General features: G+C 49.5%; 1 protein-coding gene across 3 annotated transcripts; it reads right to left on the bottom strand.

Moving 5' to 3' along the window:
• Nucleotides 1-105: 105 nt before the first annotated feature.
• MIB2 (MIB E3 ubiquitin protein ligase 2) lies at nt 106-18,026 on the bottom strand. Of its 3 annotated transcripts, none has more exons than XM_083375674.1 (21): nt 17,837-18,025; nt 13,519-13,663; nt 11,809-11,854; nt 10,553-10,873; nt 9,734-9,905; nt 8,999-9,105; nt 8,532-8,726; nt 8,045-8,187; nt 7,696-7,803; nt 7,326-7,430; nt 6,927-7,089; nt 6,575-6,708; nt 6,269-6,417; nt 5,538-5,694; nt 5,187-5,341; nt 4,249-4,375; nt 3,808-4,035; nt 2,985-3,163; nt 1,902-2,086; nt 1,642-1,707; nt 106-856 (listed from the first exon to the last, which is right to left on the bottom strand). In XM_083375674.1, exons 4-21 carry the CDS (start codon nt 10,797-10,799, stop codon nt 615-617), a joined length of 2,862 nt encoding a protein of 953 aa, XP_083231800.1. In that variant the 5' UTR covers nt 10,800-10,873; nt 11,809-11,854; nt 13,519-13,663; nt 17,837-18,025; the 3' UTR covers nt 106-614. The 3 variants fall into 3 exon arrangements, with proteins under 3 accessions (XP_083231800.1, XP_083231799.1, XP_083231801.1); XM_083375673.1 differs by having other exon boundaries at nt 13,519-13,613; XM_083375675.1 differs by lacking the exon at nt 11,809-11,854 and having other exon boundaries at nt 13,519-13,613; nt 17,837-18,026.
• Nucleotides 18,027-18,193: the final 167 nt, after the last annotated feature.

The raw sequence follows: 18,193 nt of genomic DNA, 5'->3' as shown, positions 1-18,193 counted from the left end.
GGTTTGGACTTGATGACCACCGTTTTGGCTCCCTCGTTAAGAGCCCCTTCTTGTGAGACTCATGTAATTGCGTGTAAGGAAGAAATGCTACCAGCCCATAGAAAAAAGGCTTGTGCAGACGTGTTGTATTTTTTGCCAGCAAACATTCACAACTTCATGTTGAAGGACACACCCATTCTCTCTCACACACACACAAACACACATGTCCACACCCATCCTTCTCTCCATCAGGGCTTCCTTGGCCTGATGGAAAAAATCCCTTTTCCATTCACCTTCCCGACACCCAGGCTGGTGCTGCACCAACTCTTCTGTGGGCTGCCCCCCCCATGACAGGAGGGCGGAGCCAGACCCCGACCCCGCCTTTTAAAGTGCAAGAATATTGCTTTTCCATGGGACGGAAGGAAACATGCTCTTTTGGGAAGATTGCTCCCTTTTTTGACACTGGAGAAAGCTATGAAGGAAAAGCTGTTATTCTACATCTCCCAGCCCAAGTCTCTGTAGTTCGGATCTTCTCTCTGGCCCGCTACAGACTCTCCCAACCGAAGTAGAATTCGAACCCAAAGGAGGGAGGGGCAGGATAGCGGGGTTTGGGGTGGCAAAGCCAGAGCCAGTCCTCAAACGAAAATAGGGATCCTCTCGCGGATGGCCTGTCGGCAGATGGGACAGACGTTCAAGGCCACGCCGCACTCTTGGCAGGACCCATGTCCACACTGGTAGATCACTTTGATCTGGCTGTCGATGCAAATGGGGCAGGTGATCCGCTCTTCCATCTGCCTATAGCGGCTCTGTAAATCCTCCATCAGCTTCTGTTGGTTGGTGACCTCGGGGCCCGACCCACCGTCCACTTCAGAGTTGTCTGTGGCAGGGAGAGCGGGAGGGGTGAGATGGGGAAGGCGGTGTGAGAAAGGACACACACACACACACACACGATCCCCTTTCTAAGCATCTTTTCATTCCATGTGAATTTCCCAGCTGGCGGGAAAATCCTGCTAGGATGGGAAATGTGTCGCTTGGGGCTAAGGGCAAAAGTGCAGAAAATCATCCGTGTGTGTGTGTGTGTGTGTAGGGCAGGGGGGGAGAAAGACAAGCCTCTAATCCACCCTGATTTATTTTACTTATAAATCCTGTCCTTGGGGAAGCTTTTTTCTCTCAACTGTGGTTTATCTCTCATTTGTTTCTGGGAAATTTCTGGAAACAATTTCTGGCCTGAACCAACACTTAAGACTCACAGGCTAGTCTAAGCAACAGCTGGCTTGTTTGCTCGGCATCGTTTGCAAACTGCGTGTACAACCCGACTAATGAAACTAAACTAAATGCAAGGGTAGCATTTGTGTGACCAAACAACAACAACAACAACAACAAAAACCTGGGGTTCAGGAAACAAGCGAACGAGCGATTGTGACTTATTAAACAAAAAACAAAAAATCTGCCCTAGCCGTGCCCCTTATGCTTCCAAGTGACCAAAAAATGCAACCCAGGGGAAAAACCAGATGAGGAAGGCAAAGGAAGTCTCTTTCTGCCTCATCGTTCACGAATGCTGACTGTAACGATGGGATGCTCCCAGTGCCGCCTCTACCCCACCCCGCTTGGCTGAAAGCGACGGGGACGGGCCCGCAAAGCCACTCAAGCAATCGCGCTCACCTTGCTTTAGCTTTTTGGTAATCGTGACTTGGCACTTGATGCATTTCTTCATTCTTCGGGAACACTCTTTATTTACCGGGAGAAATTGGGAGAGGTAAGAGTGGGGGGGGGGAAGAGACATTAGCTTTGTGCAAGCTTCCTGCAAACTCTCATTCCTTGCTTTCGGGAAAACAACAACGACAACCACAACCCCCAGGAAAAGTAAGAAGCAGATGCTTCAGCGACAGGGCAGGGAAGACGGGGCTTAAGGGCAGCGGTACCTTCGCAGACGATGCTGTGTTGGCAAGGGAAGAAGAGGACCAGCAGCGCCAGTTCCGAGCAAACCAAGCACTCCGAAGGGGCCGCCACTTTTGGCACGCTGAGGTTCGTCATGGTGTTGGGGGTGGTGTGGACTCTCCTCAGGCTGCTGGTCACGGTGCAGCCGTCCGAGGAGTCCTGCTGCTCTCTGCAGCCGAGGGACAGAAAGAGGGGGCCACGTCAGGCCAGAGGGCAGCCTGGCCTTGTCAGGGGGTGGCTGCCAACGAGCAGAATCCAACACCCTCTTTGGCAGCTGAGACCCACGAGTCCTTCATGGGAAGGGCGCAAGGACCACTCGGGGCGGCCAATTTCGAAATGGAGACTCGCCGGGTGCAGCGGAGGCCATCTCTCTCTCTCTCTCTCTCTGAAGGGGGGTGGGTGGGGAGTGAAATCCTTGTCGGGGGGAAGAGTTGAGAGGGGCTGAGGAATAGAGGGAGTTGGCTGGGCCCTGTGAAAGCCCCTTCACTTCAAAGTCGTGTTGTGGGAACACTCCGAACGGCGCAGACTGGTTTTCCAAAACGCAAAGGAAGCCTTGGATTGGAGGACCATGGACAGCGGGTGGCCTAAGGGGGAAATTTACCAAGGCTGCCGTCTGCGGGAACCTTTAGAGCTGGCTTCGCTTCGTACAGACCTCTATGGATCTGTCCGTAAAATTAGGCGCTCTCGGTAAGCCTATGTCCCAGCCGTGTCTTTTTCTGCCGATGCCAGGGGTAGGCCACCTTGGCTCTTTTATGGCTCGTGGACTTCAACTCCCAGAATTCCCGAGCCAGCCAGGCTGAGGGGAAAGCGAAAGGTTTCCAAGCTGAGCCGTGCTGGCTCAGGAATTCTGGGAGTTGAAGTCCACGAGTCATAAAAGAGCCAAGGTTTTGCCTACCCCTGGTCTATGCCAACGGGACAGTCGACGCAAATATTACATCCGGACCATTTCTGGGCTCAGAGTGGACCCCTCGCTGCTAGCCAGAAAGAACGCTGCAAGTCAGGGGGCCTTCCTGGCAGTTGCAAGGAGGACGAAGTCGAGAGGGGGAGACGCTGGGACCGACCCCCACCTGTATTTCTGGGAGAAGTTCTGGATGAGGTGCGCGATGCTCCCGTCCGAGACGAGGTCGAGCGGAGACTTGCCCCGGTGGTTGGCATAGTGGACGTCAGCCCCGTGCTGGGCCAGGTAGCAGGCCAAGGCGGTCCCCACATTCAGCTGGGTGTTGCCGAGGAAACCGGAGGCCTGGAGCTGCAAGAGGACCGGAAAAAGAAGAATAATTTGGGGTGAGAGAGCCATGGAGGGGAAAGGAAGGGGGAGCAGCGAAAAGGGGGACTCGGAGAAGCGATTACAACCTTGAGGCAGAAGGAATCAATTCAGAATAACCCTGCCTCAGGTTCACTACTTGAGCCGGCCCACCTCACAGGGCTGTGTGTGTTATGGAGAAACGGATCCTGGGCTAAAACCTTTATCGGCATCGGTCAACGTGGCACTAAAGACTAAATACAGGTCGTCCTTGACTTACGGCCATTCGTTTAGCGAACGTTCAAGATGACAGCCCCACTGAAAAAAGGGACCGGTGATCATTTTTCCACACTTAACGACCATTGATTGCAGCGTCACCCCCAATGGTCATCCCCCAGGGTTGTAAACAGAAACTTCGGGCTCAGTTGTGGCCGTTAAGCCGAGGACTTCCTGTATTCCATTTGACGAGTCCAGAAGTGGAGGGGAAGGGAAGGTGTAACTCATCGCCCTGATCCCCAAACACAAACCGAAGGCAGAGAGCAGGGGGGGGCGCTGGCCTTCAGCTTCTCCTTCCTCTTCCTCACAGGAAGGGAGCCCCCCCAGAATGCAAACGCCGGCCCCACGCTCCCCGGTCCGAGGGCCCCCCCCACCTTGGAGAAGAGGCTGTCTTCTCGGCCCGGCTGCTGCTCGACCAGGGCGGAGACCAGGTGCTCCCTCTCCAGGATGATGTGCATGGCGGTATCGCCGTCCTCGTCTTCGGAATTGACGTCGGCGCCTTCGCTCACCAGCAGCTGCACCATCTCCAGGTGGCCCTGGGTGACGGCCAGGTGCAGGGGCGCCTGGTTGCGGTTGTTCCTGAGGTTGACATCGCAGCGGCCCTGGGGGGAGAGGCGGATGCCTTCAGTTCCACCCTAACCCTAACCCTCATTTAGAACCTAAGCAGAACAGGCCTGGTTGGAAGACCACCAGGAGATCCCAGGCTTCTGAGCAGACCTTATAAATAGCACCCTCAGCTGGCGGGGCAGGCGACTTCCCCAAGCACAGCAAGTCTCCACACCCCCATCGCCCCAATCATTTCTCCTCACGCTGACCTCCTTGATTAGAATCTCTGCCACCTCCTTGTGATTGTTGAGGGCAGCGAGATGCAGGGCCGTGAACCCATCGTCCTTTTTGGCGTCCACCAGCTGCCGAGCCCTTGCGAGGATCTTCTTGATCGCTCTGACCGGGGTTAGGGTGGGGGTGGGGAAGAGGACAGCCAAGGGAGGAAAAAAAGAGAGAGAGAGAGAGAAAGACACGTAAGAAAAGAAGAAAAAAAATGTGCATTTAGGGTACGGATTGTCATGAAGAGGGAAATCAGCTCAGCCGACCCCAGAAGTGATTTTTGGCATCTGCTTCCCCAATTCTGTAGGATCGGCCCCGCCCTGTGTCTTCCCGAAATCATGGAATGATGCTGCCAGAGGTGAAAAGATCACAGGATCCAATCTGAGCGGATCACGGTGACCAGTGGTTTAGTCTTCCAAGCTATCGGATTCGTGCTGATGCCCATCATCCTCAGGAAACATATCTCTCTCTCTCTCTCTCCATGATCTGGTGAGAGGGAAGTTTGCCAAGGATGATGGGCGCCCGGCACGAATCCGATAGCTCGGAAGACTAAACCTCCGGTCCTGTTGACCGACTCAAGATTGGATCCGGCAACATTATCCTGGGACACAGACGCAGATTCCCCTTCATTAGTGCCAAAAAAATCGCCTGCCTTTATTAGGGCGCATGTACACGGTGGCCTCTTGAAGAAACAGCACATTCCCCAAGCCAACACACACACACACACCCGCCGCCTTTTGGCCCCTCTCTGCTCTTTGCATAATTCTCTTGGCAGGCCAAATGACCTCTCCTCTGCCCTTTCAGGGGCTTGGTGCGTTCAACGGCATTTCTGCGTCAGGCACCTTTCCCCAGGACCTTGAAGCCTGCCTGTGCTAATGTCCTGGAAGTCAACTCCGATTATATCAGCCTTTACTCATCTCTTGCTTACAGCTTGTTTCCTTTCAGGGCTGCGTGGTGCAACAGGTTGAATCCTTGTTGATTCTGGATGGTAAAATCAATGCCGGGGACCTCGGTGAGGGCTTCGATGATGCATTTGAAGTCGGCAGTGATGGCATAGTGAAGGGGGGTTTCGCCCGAAGAACCCTGAAGGCACAGCGAAGGCGTTGACATAGCCAAACAGTGGTGAACTCTCAATGTAGATTGATTTTTTTTTATAAAATAAACCTTCCACTCAAACTGAAGCCAAAAGCTAAAAAAAAAAATGGGGGGAGGGATGGGAGACCACTCAGAGAGACTCAAGGGCTTCCGGAGCGGTGATTCCCCAAAGAGAAAGACTCACCGGCAAATTCACATCGCAGTTGCTTTCGCACAAGGCTTTCACGACCTCCGTGAAGCCGTGGTTGACCGCGACGTACAAGGCCGTGCAGCTGGTGGCGTTCAGAAGATCCGGGTTGGCGCCTTTGCTGACCAGGAACCGGGCGACGTCCGCTTGATTTCTGGGTCGCGGAAAAGTGTAAGTGGCAAAGACACGAAAGGAGGGGAAGAGAAATGAACTACAAATAAAATCCTTCACCTGCTGCACTCATTTCTTTGTTGTTGTTCTTTAAAAGGCTGGAAATGGGGAAGGATGCTAAGCCGTGTTCATCATCTTCCTCCTGCTTCGCCACCGCCACAACTCCATTGAGTGAGAAATAGGGGGCCCCAAAGGGCAGCTGCTTTGGACCCCCCCCCTTCAGCTGTTATCTAGCAAGCAACCATCCCCTCATGTTCCTGGAAGAGTCTCCATCTTAGCTGGCTAAGTTCAGAAGTATAACCCTGCGGACGTTGGCTTATTTTTCCCTCCTCCTCCCTCCCCATCCCTTCTTCCTTGTATGTCGCGCCTTCTGAATGGAAACCCCAGGGTGTGTGTGTGTGTGTGTGGCATTTATTAGTCGTTTATGTTTTATTTGGAAGCCTCACTTTCAGAGAGCAGCTGTTTCTTTTGGGAAAAGCCTTCCCCGTACCCCTTCTCACAGTCGTGTTCCCTGCAAGGGGAGCCCTGCCCCATAGCTCTCAGCGAGGACCACTCACCCAAAAGCTGCGTAATGAAGGGCTGTGTCGCCTTCTTCATCCCACAGGTCGATATTCGCATGGGCCTGGAGCAAGAGCTTTGCCACTTCCATCTGCCCTACGTACGATGCCACCTGTAAGGCCGTCCTGCCCTGGTTCTGCACATCCACCTGGGGAGGAGATTTAGCGTCTGTTCACAGGATTGGCCAGCTGACACTCTCAAGGCCAACTGCCATCAGCTTGTTCTTGGGGTGGGCGAAGGGGGGAGTGTCGTTTTCCCAATTCATCTGAATCTGACCCAGAGAACGTTCCTCAGAGGCCACTTGCCTTGTCGGGATACTTCTGAATCAAGTCCCGAACTTTGCCGATGTTCCCCTGAGCTGCCTCAACCACCAGGCGGCCCGGGCTATCGGCCTCCATTTTTTGGGAGAGCAACCGTCCCACCACGGAAACCAAGGAACCTATGAAAATGAACAAACACACACACACAAAATACAAATATCACCAGCCAGTCGAGAAGGCCAGCTAAAGATCCTCCTCATTTCCCGGGCAATTTGGATTAAAAAAGCTTTTGCTGCACCTCAGCTAATTCCTGATGTACCAAATACGACTTGAACGGCACTCGCTTTCTGCCCTCTTTTGGCAAAGAATCGGGGGTAAAAAAAAAATTCTCCCTCACTTTTCGACTCCCTGGCGTCCTGCGTGGTCATAAGGTTTGCGTCTTCCTCTCTTTGATAGGCTGTCAGGCAGGCTGGGTTGAAAGTCCAGGACTGGCCGGCAAAGGACACTCGCAAATCTCCGTCCCCAAAGATTTTGATCACCTTACCGATGTGGCCCAGGATCTGTAAGCCGGGAAAAGAAAGAAGTCCGTGTGGTCTCTTGAGCTCAGCCAAAAGGAACCGGGAGCGAACAAAACGCCGGGGAGCAGATAATTTGTCTCCTGGCCTCTCCCATCAACCATCAGGTTGAAAAAGTGTTGAGGACACGGTTGAGGTGGTTTTTAAATTCAGATCGATGCAAGGAAAGGGAAGCAAAAAAAAAAAGAAGAAAAAAGGAGTGTTAAGGGAAGGGCGCTCACCGCTTTCATCTCGTCCGTCCATTCTCCGTGACCGGCTTGCAGCTGTTTCACTGTTTCCATGTCCTCGATCACCCTCACGACGTCGTCAACCCAGAAGGTGTTAAGCTACAAGGGAGAAGAAAGGAAATTTTTCTACATTTTCTGGCTTTGGGACTTGGTTAATGTCAGAGGAAATCAGGGAGAGATTATTATGGTTGTTGTTGTTATTATTTTTCTTAAACAGATGAATTCTCCAAGAGTGGGCATGCTCCAATGAGATTTCCTGATGGTCTTCCTTCCCAGTGCTTAAATACCCATCCTGGCTTAGTACGTGCATCGGCCCACATCCCGAGTTTTAGAATAATTTGCCCAGGGAATGAGCTTTACCCACCTTGGTCAGCGCTCCAGGGTGAAACGTCCAACGAATATCGTTGTTGAACTGGACCCTCACGTCTCCTCGGTCTGTGATCCTATGTACTGATCCTGTCTGGCCAATGAACTTGGGGAAGGAAGCAAAGAGAAGGAAGAAGCATGGGGTGGGGAGAGGAAAACTGAAGAAGCCAGGAAAAAATAACCAATAATAATAATAATAATAACCAACCCACCCACCCCCCACAATCCTTGCTGCTCAAGAGCGGGGCCGGTCATTTGGCATTGTCCTCTAAAAGTTACTGGCCACGTTATTTGTAAGAGATCCTGCCCTTTTCCAAACCAAAGGGCGGACATTTGCAGAAACTTACCTCAGCCATTTTGGGGTTCCAGCCTCCGTGGCCTTCCTGCATCTCCCTCAAAATGTCAATGTCTAGGAGGCATTTGACCTTGTCCCCATGTTGGAACGGGTGTCCCTCCGTGCTCTCTTTTTTCTGCAACTCGGCTGGCTTGCCTGGAAAAAGGACGAGGGTGCGGAAGATTTTTTTTAAAAAAGACAAAAATATCAGACCTAATCAGAAGGTATTTAAGGCAGGGCTGTCCAACCTTGGCAACTTTTAAGACTTGCGCTAGGTGTAAATTACCGTCTCCCTGTGACAGCCACCTCTTCACTTGGGAAGGGGCTGGATAACAACCCCCAGGATTCCCAGCAAGGCCCAGCTGATGATTATGGAAGCTTGTAGTCCACTAGAGGGGACCAGAATTCTCAGCAAGGCCCAGCTGAGGGGGCAGAGATTAAGGATAGCTGATGCTTCCTAATCATTTTATTTTATTTTATTTTTAACGGTCCACACATACCTAATTTAGGAAGATGCTCCTTGTAATAAAAACCCCCTGATGCTTCCGTGAGACATTTTAGGTCCACTTTCCCTTTGTGACCGACTCGGTAGACGTTGGTAGTACCATCAGCCCAGGTGACACTGGCCACGCTCCGCCCCGTCTCCACATCCCAACCACGGATATCCACCACGCGGCCAATTTTACCGTCACCACCTGTAGACGAGAGAATTGCTCAGCACTCTGAAGTGTGTGTATTCCAGCTACAGAGACATTCTTTTACCTGATTGCTCCTTGCATTCAGAAATGAAGCATGCAAGGGGTTCAGGTACCCTTGATATGCTATTTTTTTTCAAGCGGGGATGTTAAAAAAAATCATTCTCTTGACATTTGAAGGTTTATAAATGTTCCTCCAGGACAGCAAAGGTGAAAAAGAAGCATTTTTTTTTCAACGCATCCCCAAAGAAAGTCAGCTGAAAGATCCTTACCATCCTGACTTCCCCATTCCCAGTCAGGCCCCCGGACGACTTTTGCATCTTGAAAGATCCCCTTTAAAGCAACGCGTGGCAAATTCTGTCGTGGGCTTACAGTGACTCTGGAAGGAAAAGCAGAAACCTGATTATTATTTTTTTCCCATCTGTTGCATGGATAGGGATACGCTTACCTATGAAGCTACAATGATTCAGGCTCCTTAAATAAGGCTATTCATTCCACCTCTAGCAACCTCAATCAACACTAGAATTGGGTCAAAAGGGCAGCCTCTTGATGGGGCTTTTAAAAATGGGAGTTAGAATATTTCGGACATATCATGCGACACCCACAAAAATACTCCATTTAATCCTGCAGGAAAAGATTGAAGGCAAAAAAAAAAAGGTCCAGGCCAAAGAGGAACATCGTGGCTTCAAAATCTAAGGGACTGGTTTGGGCAAAACAGCAGCACTTTTTCGTGCAGCTGCTGATAAAAACAGGATCGCCGACGCGATCGCCAACGTCCGATAACGGACATGGCGGAAGAAGAAGAAGAAGAAGAAGAAGAAGAAGAAGAAGGAGGAGGAGGAGGAGGAGGAGGAGGAGGAGGAGGAGGAGGAGGAGGATGTTACTGGGTTGATTTTTGTCTTTTTCTGTGGTATTTAATTAAAAACGAACCCCCTAAAAGAAAAAAATGGAAAATTAAAAGGAAGTAAGTTTCCTTCCATCTTTCCAAGTCTGTCGAGAGGACTTACGGCTGCGAGTGGGCGGTTTCGTAGCGCTCGAAGGCATGAGAGAGGTCGTGCTTGTTACTCATGTAGCAGTGCAGGCACAAGTCGTAGTCGAAGCAGACTTTGCACTTCCATCGCATTCCACGAATGCCGTGTTTCTTGCAGCAATCGCAGATGATGTTAGGGTGGCGGACCCCTAGGAGAAGAGCCGAAACATACTTTGGGTTACAGCCATGTCCAGAGCAGAAAGAGACCCAGGTGGGGAGAGGATTAAAAAAAAAGGGGGGGGGATATTTGCAATGGTTCAGACCACGCCTGCAATAATAGGACAGGACCAAACCATAGGAAAGGTAGGATAAGACCAAATCGTTTGAATGAAGGTTACGAGTCCTGCCCTGCGCTTCCAGCAGGAGGGCCTCTAACTCTCATTAAACATTCAGAGATGTCCGATATAGGCAGACCTTGACTTACGACTCTTTGGTTAAGCGACCGTTTGGTAAAAATTTGGAAAAAAAAAGACTTAGGATTTGGCCCTCGCATCTGCAACCACGGTAGCATCCCCACCGTCAGGTGATCCAACATTTGGGGAGCGTTAAGGCAGGCAGAAAAACTTAGGACGGTTGCCAGGGAGGGCTACACGATTCGGCATTTGGGACCTTCCCAGAATTAGGATTCTTTAACCGCTGTGTAATTTGCTTAACAACCCTGGCAAAAAAAAAAAAAAAAAGGTCGTAAAATCCGGCACAGCTTACTTCGCCACCTTGCTTAACAAAAAAAACGTTCTGGTCCCAATGTAACTCATAATTCGGGCTTGAAGCAGGTGGGAGGGGGGGGAGAAAGTACCTATCTGTGCATTATCATACAGCAGAAGATCATACGCTCCCTGGAATCCGGTCCGGTAATTGGTGCGAGTCCCGTGATCCCATTGGACCACCACGGTCTTATCGGGAGTAGCTGGGCTGCCTTGCCGGCCAATCTCCACCACCGTCCCTATGTTGCCCTCGCCGTTGTCCTGGCTTCCCCACCTCCAGTCAGCCCCGCGGACCACCCGCATGCCGATCTGCATGCTCGCGTAGGGGTCAGAGTCCATCGCTGAGCCTGGGACCCTCAGCTTGGCCACTGGCAGGCAGATTCACGTTGTAGAGAAGAAAACATGGACGATGCCTGGACAATTTTTAAAAAAAGTAAAATAAAATCATTATCTCTTCTTTGCTGCAGAGAATGCAAAGCATCCTTTGTTTTAGCCTCACAATAACCCTGCAGAGCAGACCAGGCTGAGAAGGTGACTAAATCTGACTGAACTTGAAGCCGAATCTAGATCCTTCCCGCCCAGTTATAACGACCAATACCATTCTGGTCCTCAGAACGACATTTCACTTAAACCAAGGATTGTTAAATAAGATTTAAAAATGAAGATTGGTAGTAAATAAAATTGGAAGGGGCCACTAAGGTCATCTAGTCCTATCCACGCTGCTCAGAGCGACGGGCTAAATTAAGGGGAACATATTGGTCAACGCTACTCCAACTCACCCAGGAATCACAGCATCAAGCCTGGCTTGATGTTGGCTTATATTCTGATTTGGGTAAAACATTTGCAAACAAAGAATGAATTCTAGTTTCACATAACCGGCAACTTTGGGGCTTTGATTCCCATCCTAACATGAAGCCTCACAGTCATGCACGCCTGCCTATCCACTGCGGTGCTTCAAAAGGGCGGGGGGGGGGGGGGGAGAGTTAGAAATTATTTTAGCTTCATCTTCTCCTATTTTTAGTCTGGCCTAAAATTAGACTGGGTCCTAAAACTATTTCAAGCAGGAGGGCACCTTGCCTCTTCCGCATTACAGCAAGTGTAAAAATATTTCGGGCTAAGCTCCACACCCCGGCTCGGTCACGTTTCAGAAGCCACAGGTAGGCTGGGCTGAATATGTTTATCAGGTTTTCTTCTGAAATGCAACAGCTGGAGTCATAAATTTAAAACAATGGGTGGCTACCTTCGCTTGGAGGACCTGGTTTTGATAAAAATAGATGAGTGAAGGTCACACCGCTTGGTTTCAAAAGGAAACCAAAAAAAGAAAGAAAGAAAGAAAGAAATGTCTTACAATTTTTCCTTGAAGCAGGATCCTCCTCCTGGCTTTGGCAGGTAGTCTGAAATCAAGAGTCAAAGAAGTTTTTCTGCCGCAGCCTGTAAAAGGGGTGCGCTTAAAAAAAAGAGCATTTGGGGAAAAAACAAACTATCTGGGACTTATTAGGCAAAATAGCCAAGCAGAGCTGATCTCCTCCTCCTCCTCTGCCCTGTGGTTTAAGGTGAACCCCGAATCAGCAGTAATGAGATGTATTATCTGCCACTGGGTGTCAATGACACCCCGACATCGAAGTGAAACTGCAGAGGATCTGAAGGATCTGCGCGGATTAAAGAACTGAGCGGCTCACCACATAGTGAGTTCTACAGTCAGCAAGGGGTTGGACTGAGTGACCTCTAGGATCCTTCCCAACTGTGGGATCCCAGCCGGCATGTTAGGATTCCCACAGAGGAGATCACAGCTCAGCCACTTCTCCGGCTGTATTGAATGCTGCCCTTTCTTTTCACACTTGTTGGTTGCCTGTGCAGATGCAACTGCAGTTAGGCATTGTCTCCAACTGGCTTTAATCTAAGTTTGAGACAAAATGAGAAAGCCACACACCACCACCCCGAGGGTTTTAAGCCAACTGTGGGAAACAAACTTCCTTTCTTCCCAGAAAGGGAATGGAAAATCCTTAGAAAGCCACATTTTTTTTTTACAGAAGATCTCTCTCTCTGTGTCATACTCCTACTGCTATATTCACGTACTGGCGATTAAAAAAAACACGAGTGTGCAGATCTGCCTGGCAGATTACCTTCTGCTTTAAAATATCGAGAGCGAGGTTTTTACACTAGGAAGCCTTTTAAACTGAGAAAAGCGTTAACACCCAAGCCTTAAGAGGGATTAAAACTGGCAGGAGTTAACCTTCACATTAAAAGCCGCAAGAGATTAATCCAGTTCTCCCTTATCATACAAAGTAAGACATAATCAGCTGGGATGGAACAAATTTTGTAAAGGAAGAGGCGGAGTGATGTGGGGAAATGTTATTGGTTTGTGATGCAGGAAAGAAACTGTTTTTTTTTTTTAAAAAAAAGTAAAACCCCAAATTTTCAGATGTATAATAGCACAGAACCGAAGCAAAGCAAGCTGAAAGTTCCCCCACACGTTATTATCTATTCTGGAAGTGAAATGTCAGTGAAGAAGAAAAAGGATCAAAAAGGGAACCAATTCAGTTTACCGCTGTGTTACAAATTGGTTGGTCATAAGGATCTATTGCAAAATCACTAGCTTAGCAAATTGCCTTTAACTAAGTAAGCATTTCCTGCAAACTACTGAACATTCCCCAAAAGTATTCTAAGTCAATTTTAACTCAGATTAAGCCCAATTGGTGACTCAGTGGGTTAGGCGGGTCGAATCCCGAGTGCCACGTAGCAGAGTGAGCGCCTGTTACGCGTCCCAGCTTCTGCCAACCTAGCAGTTCGAAAGCACATAAAAATGCAAGTAGAAAAATAGGGACCGCTCCGGTGGGAAGGTAACAGCGTTCCGTGCGCCTTTGGCATCTAGTCATGCCGGCCACATGACCACGGAGACGTCCTGGGACAAGCGCTGGCTCTTCGGCTTTGAAACGGAGATGAGCACCGGCCCCTAGAGTCGGAAACGACTACCACGCATGTGTGGGGGAACCTTTACCTTTTATATATATATAACGTAAAAACATGAAATAAAAGAACATAACTTATCAGAAATTACCTGTTAAGACAGAGCTTGCAATCTTTTGCTGTTTTAAGGCTTCCACAGATGACAGCCTGTTGCAGATTTCGGTCAAATCTTCAGTTTACATCACCCTAAAAGATGGGGGGGGGGAGGAAAGAGGTTCAACAGGACAATCCTGTGCCTGGAGGAGAAGCAACATTTTTCGAAAGGTCCTGCGTTTCACAAGACAAGAGGAAAACAGTACTTCTTTAGCCAAAAAAAAAAAAGATCTGCAGTTTCAAAGTCAGAAATGATGAAAGCAAATCAAGGCCTTTTGGATTTTACTGGACTGATACGCATAAAGAGGGGAATGAGGGTGGGGGGTTCGAAATCCAGAGGCGCAATCCTTTTTTTTTTTTTTTCATCAACCGCAGAATTCCGGGATAAAGTATCCTGGGACGAAGTAGGATTTGGCAGCCTTCAAAGGGACTTTGCAAAGGTTTTGTAAGGCAGAGAGAAAGAGACGGCTTTTCTCTTTCTTGGGAGCCAAGCCAATTCCACCCTCCTCTTTCACCCACATTGCTCTCAGCAGGTTTCTTTGCAGACTCCTACCCTTGTCAAACAGGCCTGTTTGGATGGAGCAATTTTGCCAGCAGAAAAAGGCTAATGTGGGGAAGGGGAGGGGGGTATATCAAGGTCAGGCAGCAATGGGGTGGACGTTTTCCTCCATTCTGGCACCATCGCCGCCACCACCCTCAAAATGACAAGCTGCGGATCGCAGCCGGGAGACGTTTCCTCGAAAGAGGCAGGACCAAAATAGCAGTTCAAAAGTCCAGCTTTTCAGCGCCAGAGACTCATCCAGAGATGCGCCCAATTTTTATTGACGGCTGAATGCCTCTGTTCAGCAACTTACCTCTGCATCCATTCTGAACCTGAACTCTCCCTGCTTTTTTTTCCAGTTACTGACGTCTGACCACGTTAACGTTTTCAGGAAATGTTGTAGTCTGTTCGCTCATGCCGGTGTGTAAAGCAGTTCAAAAGGAGCCAAGCCCCACGACGTAAGGATGGCGGCTTGGTAGCAGTGACCCTCTTAACAGGTTGACCAATTTGCCAAAAATAGAAGTTCTGCAGGGGTCCTTCCGCATGTTCTGGTGCTTCTAATTGTGTCAGGCCTCTGCCAAGGGACCAACCTTGGTTGGGAAACCGAGCAGGGTTGGGCATGACTAGTTTTGGGAGAGGAGACCACACGGAAATCCAGAGATGGGAGGCTAGGCCATGGAGTCCAGCTCTGCCCGAAGGGGATTTTTAATTCTGCTGTCCCCCATCAGGGGTCGAAATGCTGCTTTGGGAACATAAGTCATCTTTAGCTTCAACAATTTGTTTCAAGCAAAAGAGATTGCCGAGACGAAACTTGCTCACACATCAGTTACCGAGGCTACAATTTAAGCTGACAACGTTGCAAGCAATCAAATCAAATCTCTTGTGGTTTTACTGTTAGGTGGAATAACAACTCTGCTCCTCTCTGTCATACATTTTTAATCTCTCTTTCTCTCTCTCTCTCTCTCTCCCGGCGGCGTTCATGAGAGGCAATATAGAAAGCTCGTCAAAATTTAAGAAGAAACCCAGCAAGTACCAGCTCTGCCCTGCTCACATGTTGAGGTGGAGCCCGTGAGGATATGCCAATATCCGTAACTTTTCCCCATATTGGTGCAATGTCAAGCTCATTGACACAAGGATAAGACTACTACAGAGCAAATCAGCTTATATTGAAGAGGGGAAAAAATAACAAGCATTTTGGTCCAAAATCTGCTTCTTGCAGCTTAAAAACAAGGAATTATACACACACACACACATACACGTGCTTTCATGCAGCTGTGAAGAATGGCAATAATGATGATGATGATACTAGCAATGACCAAAGATACAAGGCACCACACCAAACAAATGTTATGGTGGCCCCAAAGCGGCACTTGCAACGTGGCACAGATAAGGTGGCATCTCAGTCATGGGATATGACTGAGAGTTTTTTGGTGTTTTTTTTACGAAGCCGTCCGAGGTGGGGGAGAGGTTAACTGGGAGAAAACTGCATATAGTTGATGGCCCATTTTTCAGCTGAGAATCACGAGAAGCTCCTTTGTGTCTTGGCTCTAGAGGTCGTACAATCGTCCCAAAGTGTGGGCCTACAGGTCTTAGGAAATTCAGGAGTTGGAAGAGACCGTGAAGGTCTTCTAGTCCAGCCCCCTGCTCAAGCAGGAAAACCTATGTCATTTCAGGCAAATGGCTGTCCAGTCTCTTCTTAAAAACCTCCAGTGTTGGAGCATTCACAACTTCTGGAGGCAAGTCGTTCCACTGGTTGTTCTCAGTGTCAGGAAGTTTCTCCTTAGTTCCAGGTTGCTTCTGTCCTTGATGAGTTTCCATCCGTTGCTTCTTGTCCTGCCTTCGGGCGCTTTGGAGAATAGCTTGACCCCCTCTTCGTTGTGGAAGCCCCTCAAATATTGGAACATAAACTCAGAAAAAGCCTTAGGAGTTGGAATCGAGCCAAGGCATTAGAAGCGTGAAGAAGCAGGGGAAAGTGACAATTAGTTGCGAAAAAAACATTGTCCATCATCCTGTAGGTATCAAGAAGTGGGGGCGGGGGGGGTTGTGAGATGCCATCCTTGTCTCCTGATGGCTTTGTGGATTATTTCGATCTTGTATATAGCACTATTTATTGATTTGATTATTTTTTTTATATCCTGCCTCAATCTCAGGGAGTTACATCATGGTAAAATCGTCCACAGAATTAAGACAAAAGTAGGACCCAAATTGCAGATGGAATCAAAAGTTGGGGAGAAAAATGACAATAAGAGGGCAGCAGATGTGACTGAAAGCCTTCATGATTGAATTTAGTTTTAATTCATTTAAGTTGCTGTGTTCTGTTTTAATCAGAGTGGTGGAGGCTCAGAGCCCGCTCTGACTGTATTAGACAGCCTGCAAAATAAATAAATTGAGCAGGAGGAACTCCCTGCCACAAGAGTGATGTGATGCTTCCTACGGGTCTGATGCAGAATTGCCCCTTTGAAAGACTTTTCAGACTGCCACAAAAACCCCATCAGTGTGTTCATCTCAAGTTGAACTTGACTTGAAGAAGACCTTAGTTTTATCTTGGGTTATGTGCTTATTGGATTTTATACACCAGAATCATAAGATGTTACAGTATTGAAAAGTTAAAGCTGGGGAAAAAAGAAGCAGGCAGATTTAAGGGTTTAAACATTCAACTAATGTTTTTTTTAAGTAGCAAAGCCAAGGAATGTTGCAAGGGAATCAACGGAGCAATACATTCAATAAACATGCTGATCAGCTGAGGCTCACTGATGGAATACTCTAAGAAATCTATATTCTTCAGCCCAAACTCAATTTGAGTTTCGGCACTAAGGTTTTCCGATAATCACCTCTATGGGAAAAAGAGTGGAAAAACGAGATTGGCCCCGCACTCTTGTTCCCCCCCAAAAAAAGCAAATACACGATTCATGCAGGATCAACAGGTCTCCCGGCTATCTCTGAAACCATCTGCAAAGACGGAGGAGGGGTGTGTGTGTGTGGAATTCCAGCAGGATCTCAGCAAAAGCATCTTCAGCCATGACCCAGAGGACCAGTTTTCAAACCCTGAAACGTGGTGGAAAACAGATGGAGAAGGGGGGAAGGGGAGGGGAGAGAGGCAATGATCTGCAGCCTCCCAACCCAAAAGAGGACGCCAGGCCTCGGAAAAAGAGATGGGGTGGGGGTGGACGTGGGGTCAACCTTGCCTCTCTCCCCATGGGCCAAACCAGCCATCCAGGTGGTGACCAGGAACCTGGGATAAAGGGGGATGGACAGGCAAGGCAAGGACGGGTTGGTTGGTTGGTTGGGCTTGGAAGCAACTTCAACCCCCAGCAATTGTTGTCTCTCTCTCTCTCTCTCTCTGTCTCTCTCTCTCTCTGTGTGTGTGTGTGTGTGTGTGTGTGTGTGAGAGAGAGAGAGAGAGAGAGAGAGAGAGAGAGAGAGAGAGAGAGATCTGTCGATCCAAGATAGCGCGGGATCCCCTCCTTCCTTCTCCTCCATCATCATCATCATCATCATCATCATCATCATCATCATCATCATCATCATCATCATGACAGCAAGTCCCCTAAGAAGAAGCCAGCGAAGGGACGCGGGAGATCACCCGCCCGTCCGATGGAGGCAAGGGCTTTTCCCCTCGGCCTCCCTTCCCCGCCCAAGAGAGGCTGCCAACTTCCCCAGCGGCCCTGCAGCTACGATCGGGCCCCCAAACCCGGGGGGGGGGACGGCGAGAGAGAAGAGCAAGCCCCGGACTGCGCCGCTGGCATCCGCCGTCGCCCGCCGAGCCCAAACTTACACGCAAAAGTTTGCGGCCAGCGCAAGCGGCTAGTCCTCTCCGCGCACCTCGGCTTGCGATCCCGCTTCCCTTCCGTCAGCTGCTTCTCCTCCTCCGATCTTCCTCTTCCTCCTTTCCTCCCAGGCGGGTTCAAGCCCCCCCCTCCCGCCTCGCTTCGGTGTGTGCCGTGCGTGCTGCTTCGCCCCTTTTTCGTTTGTTCCAATTGCCAGCCTGCAAAAGGTGCAATGCTTTCTGGGAACGGTAGTTCCGGCCGAAGCTGCTCGCCCGGCAAAGCTTCCAAGGCTGCTCACCGCAAAGACTCCACTTCCCAGCAGGCTCCGCGGCCAAGGGCTTTTTTTTTTTTTCTCCTCCTCGGCC

The sequence above is a fragment of the Vipera ursinii genome, assembly GCF_947247035.1.
Source record: "Vipera ursinii genome assembly, chromosome: 17".
NCBI classification, from domain to species: Eukaryota; Metazoa; Chordata; class Lepidosauria; order Squamata; family Viperidae; genus Vipera; species Vipera ursinii.
Note: the sequence above shows the minus strand (reverse complement) of the source record. Positions and strands in the feature narration are given on the sequence as shown.

Coding starts and splice junctions, on each gene's coding strand:
- MIB2 (XM_083375675.1), bottom strand. CDS start 10,799: ATGGACTCTGACCCCTACGCGAGCATGCAGATCGGCATGCGGGTGGTC. Junction 5,695..6,268: donor CTTCATTACGCAGCTTTTGG/GTGAGTGGTCCT, acceptor TCCGCGACCCAG/AAATCAAGCGGACGTCGCCC. Junction 4,036..4,248: donor CAGAGATTCTAATCAAGGAG/GTCAGCGTGAGG, acceptor CTCTCCCCCCAG/GGCCGCTGCGATGTCAACCT.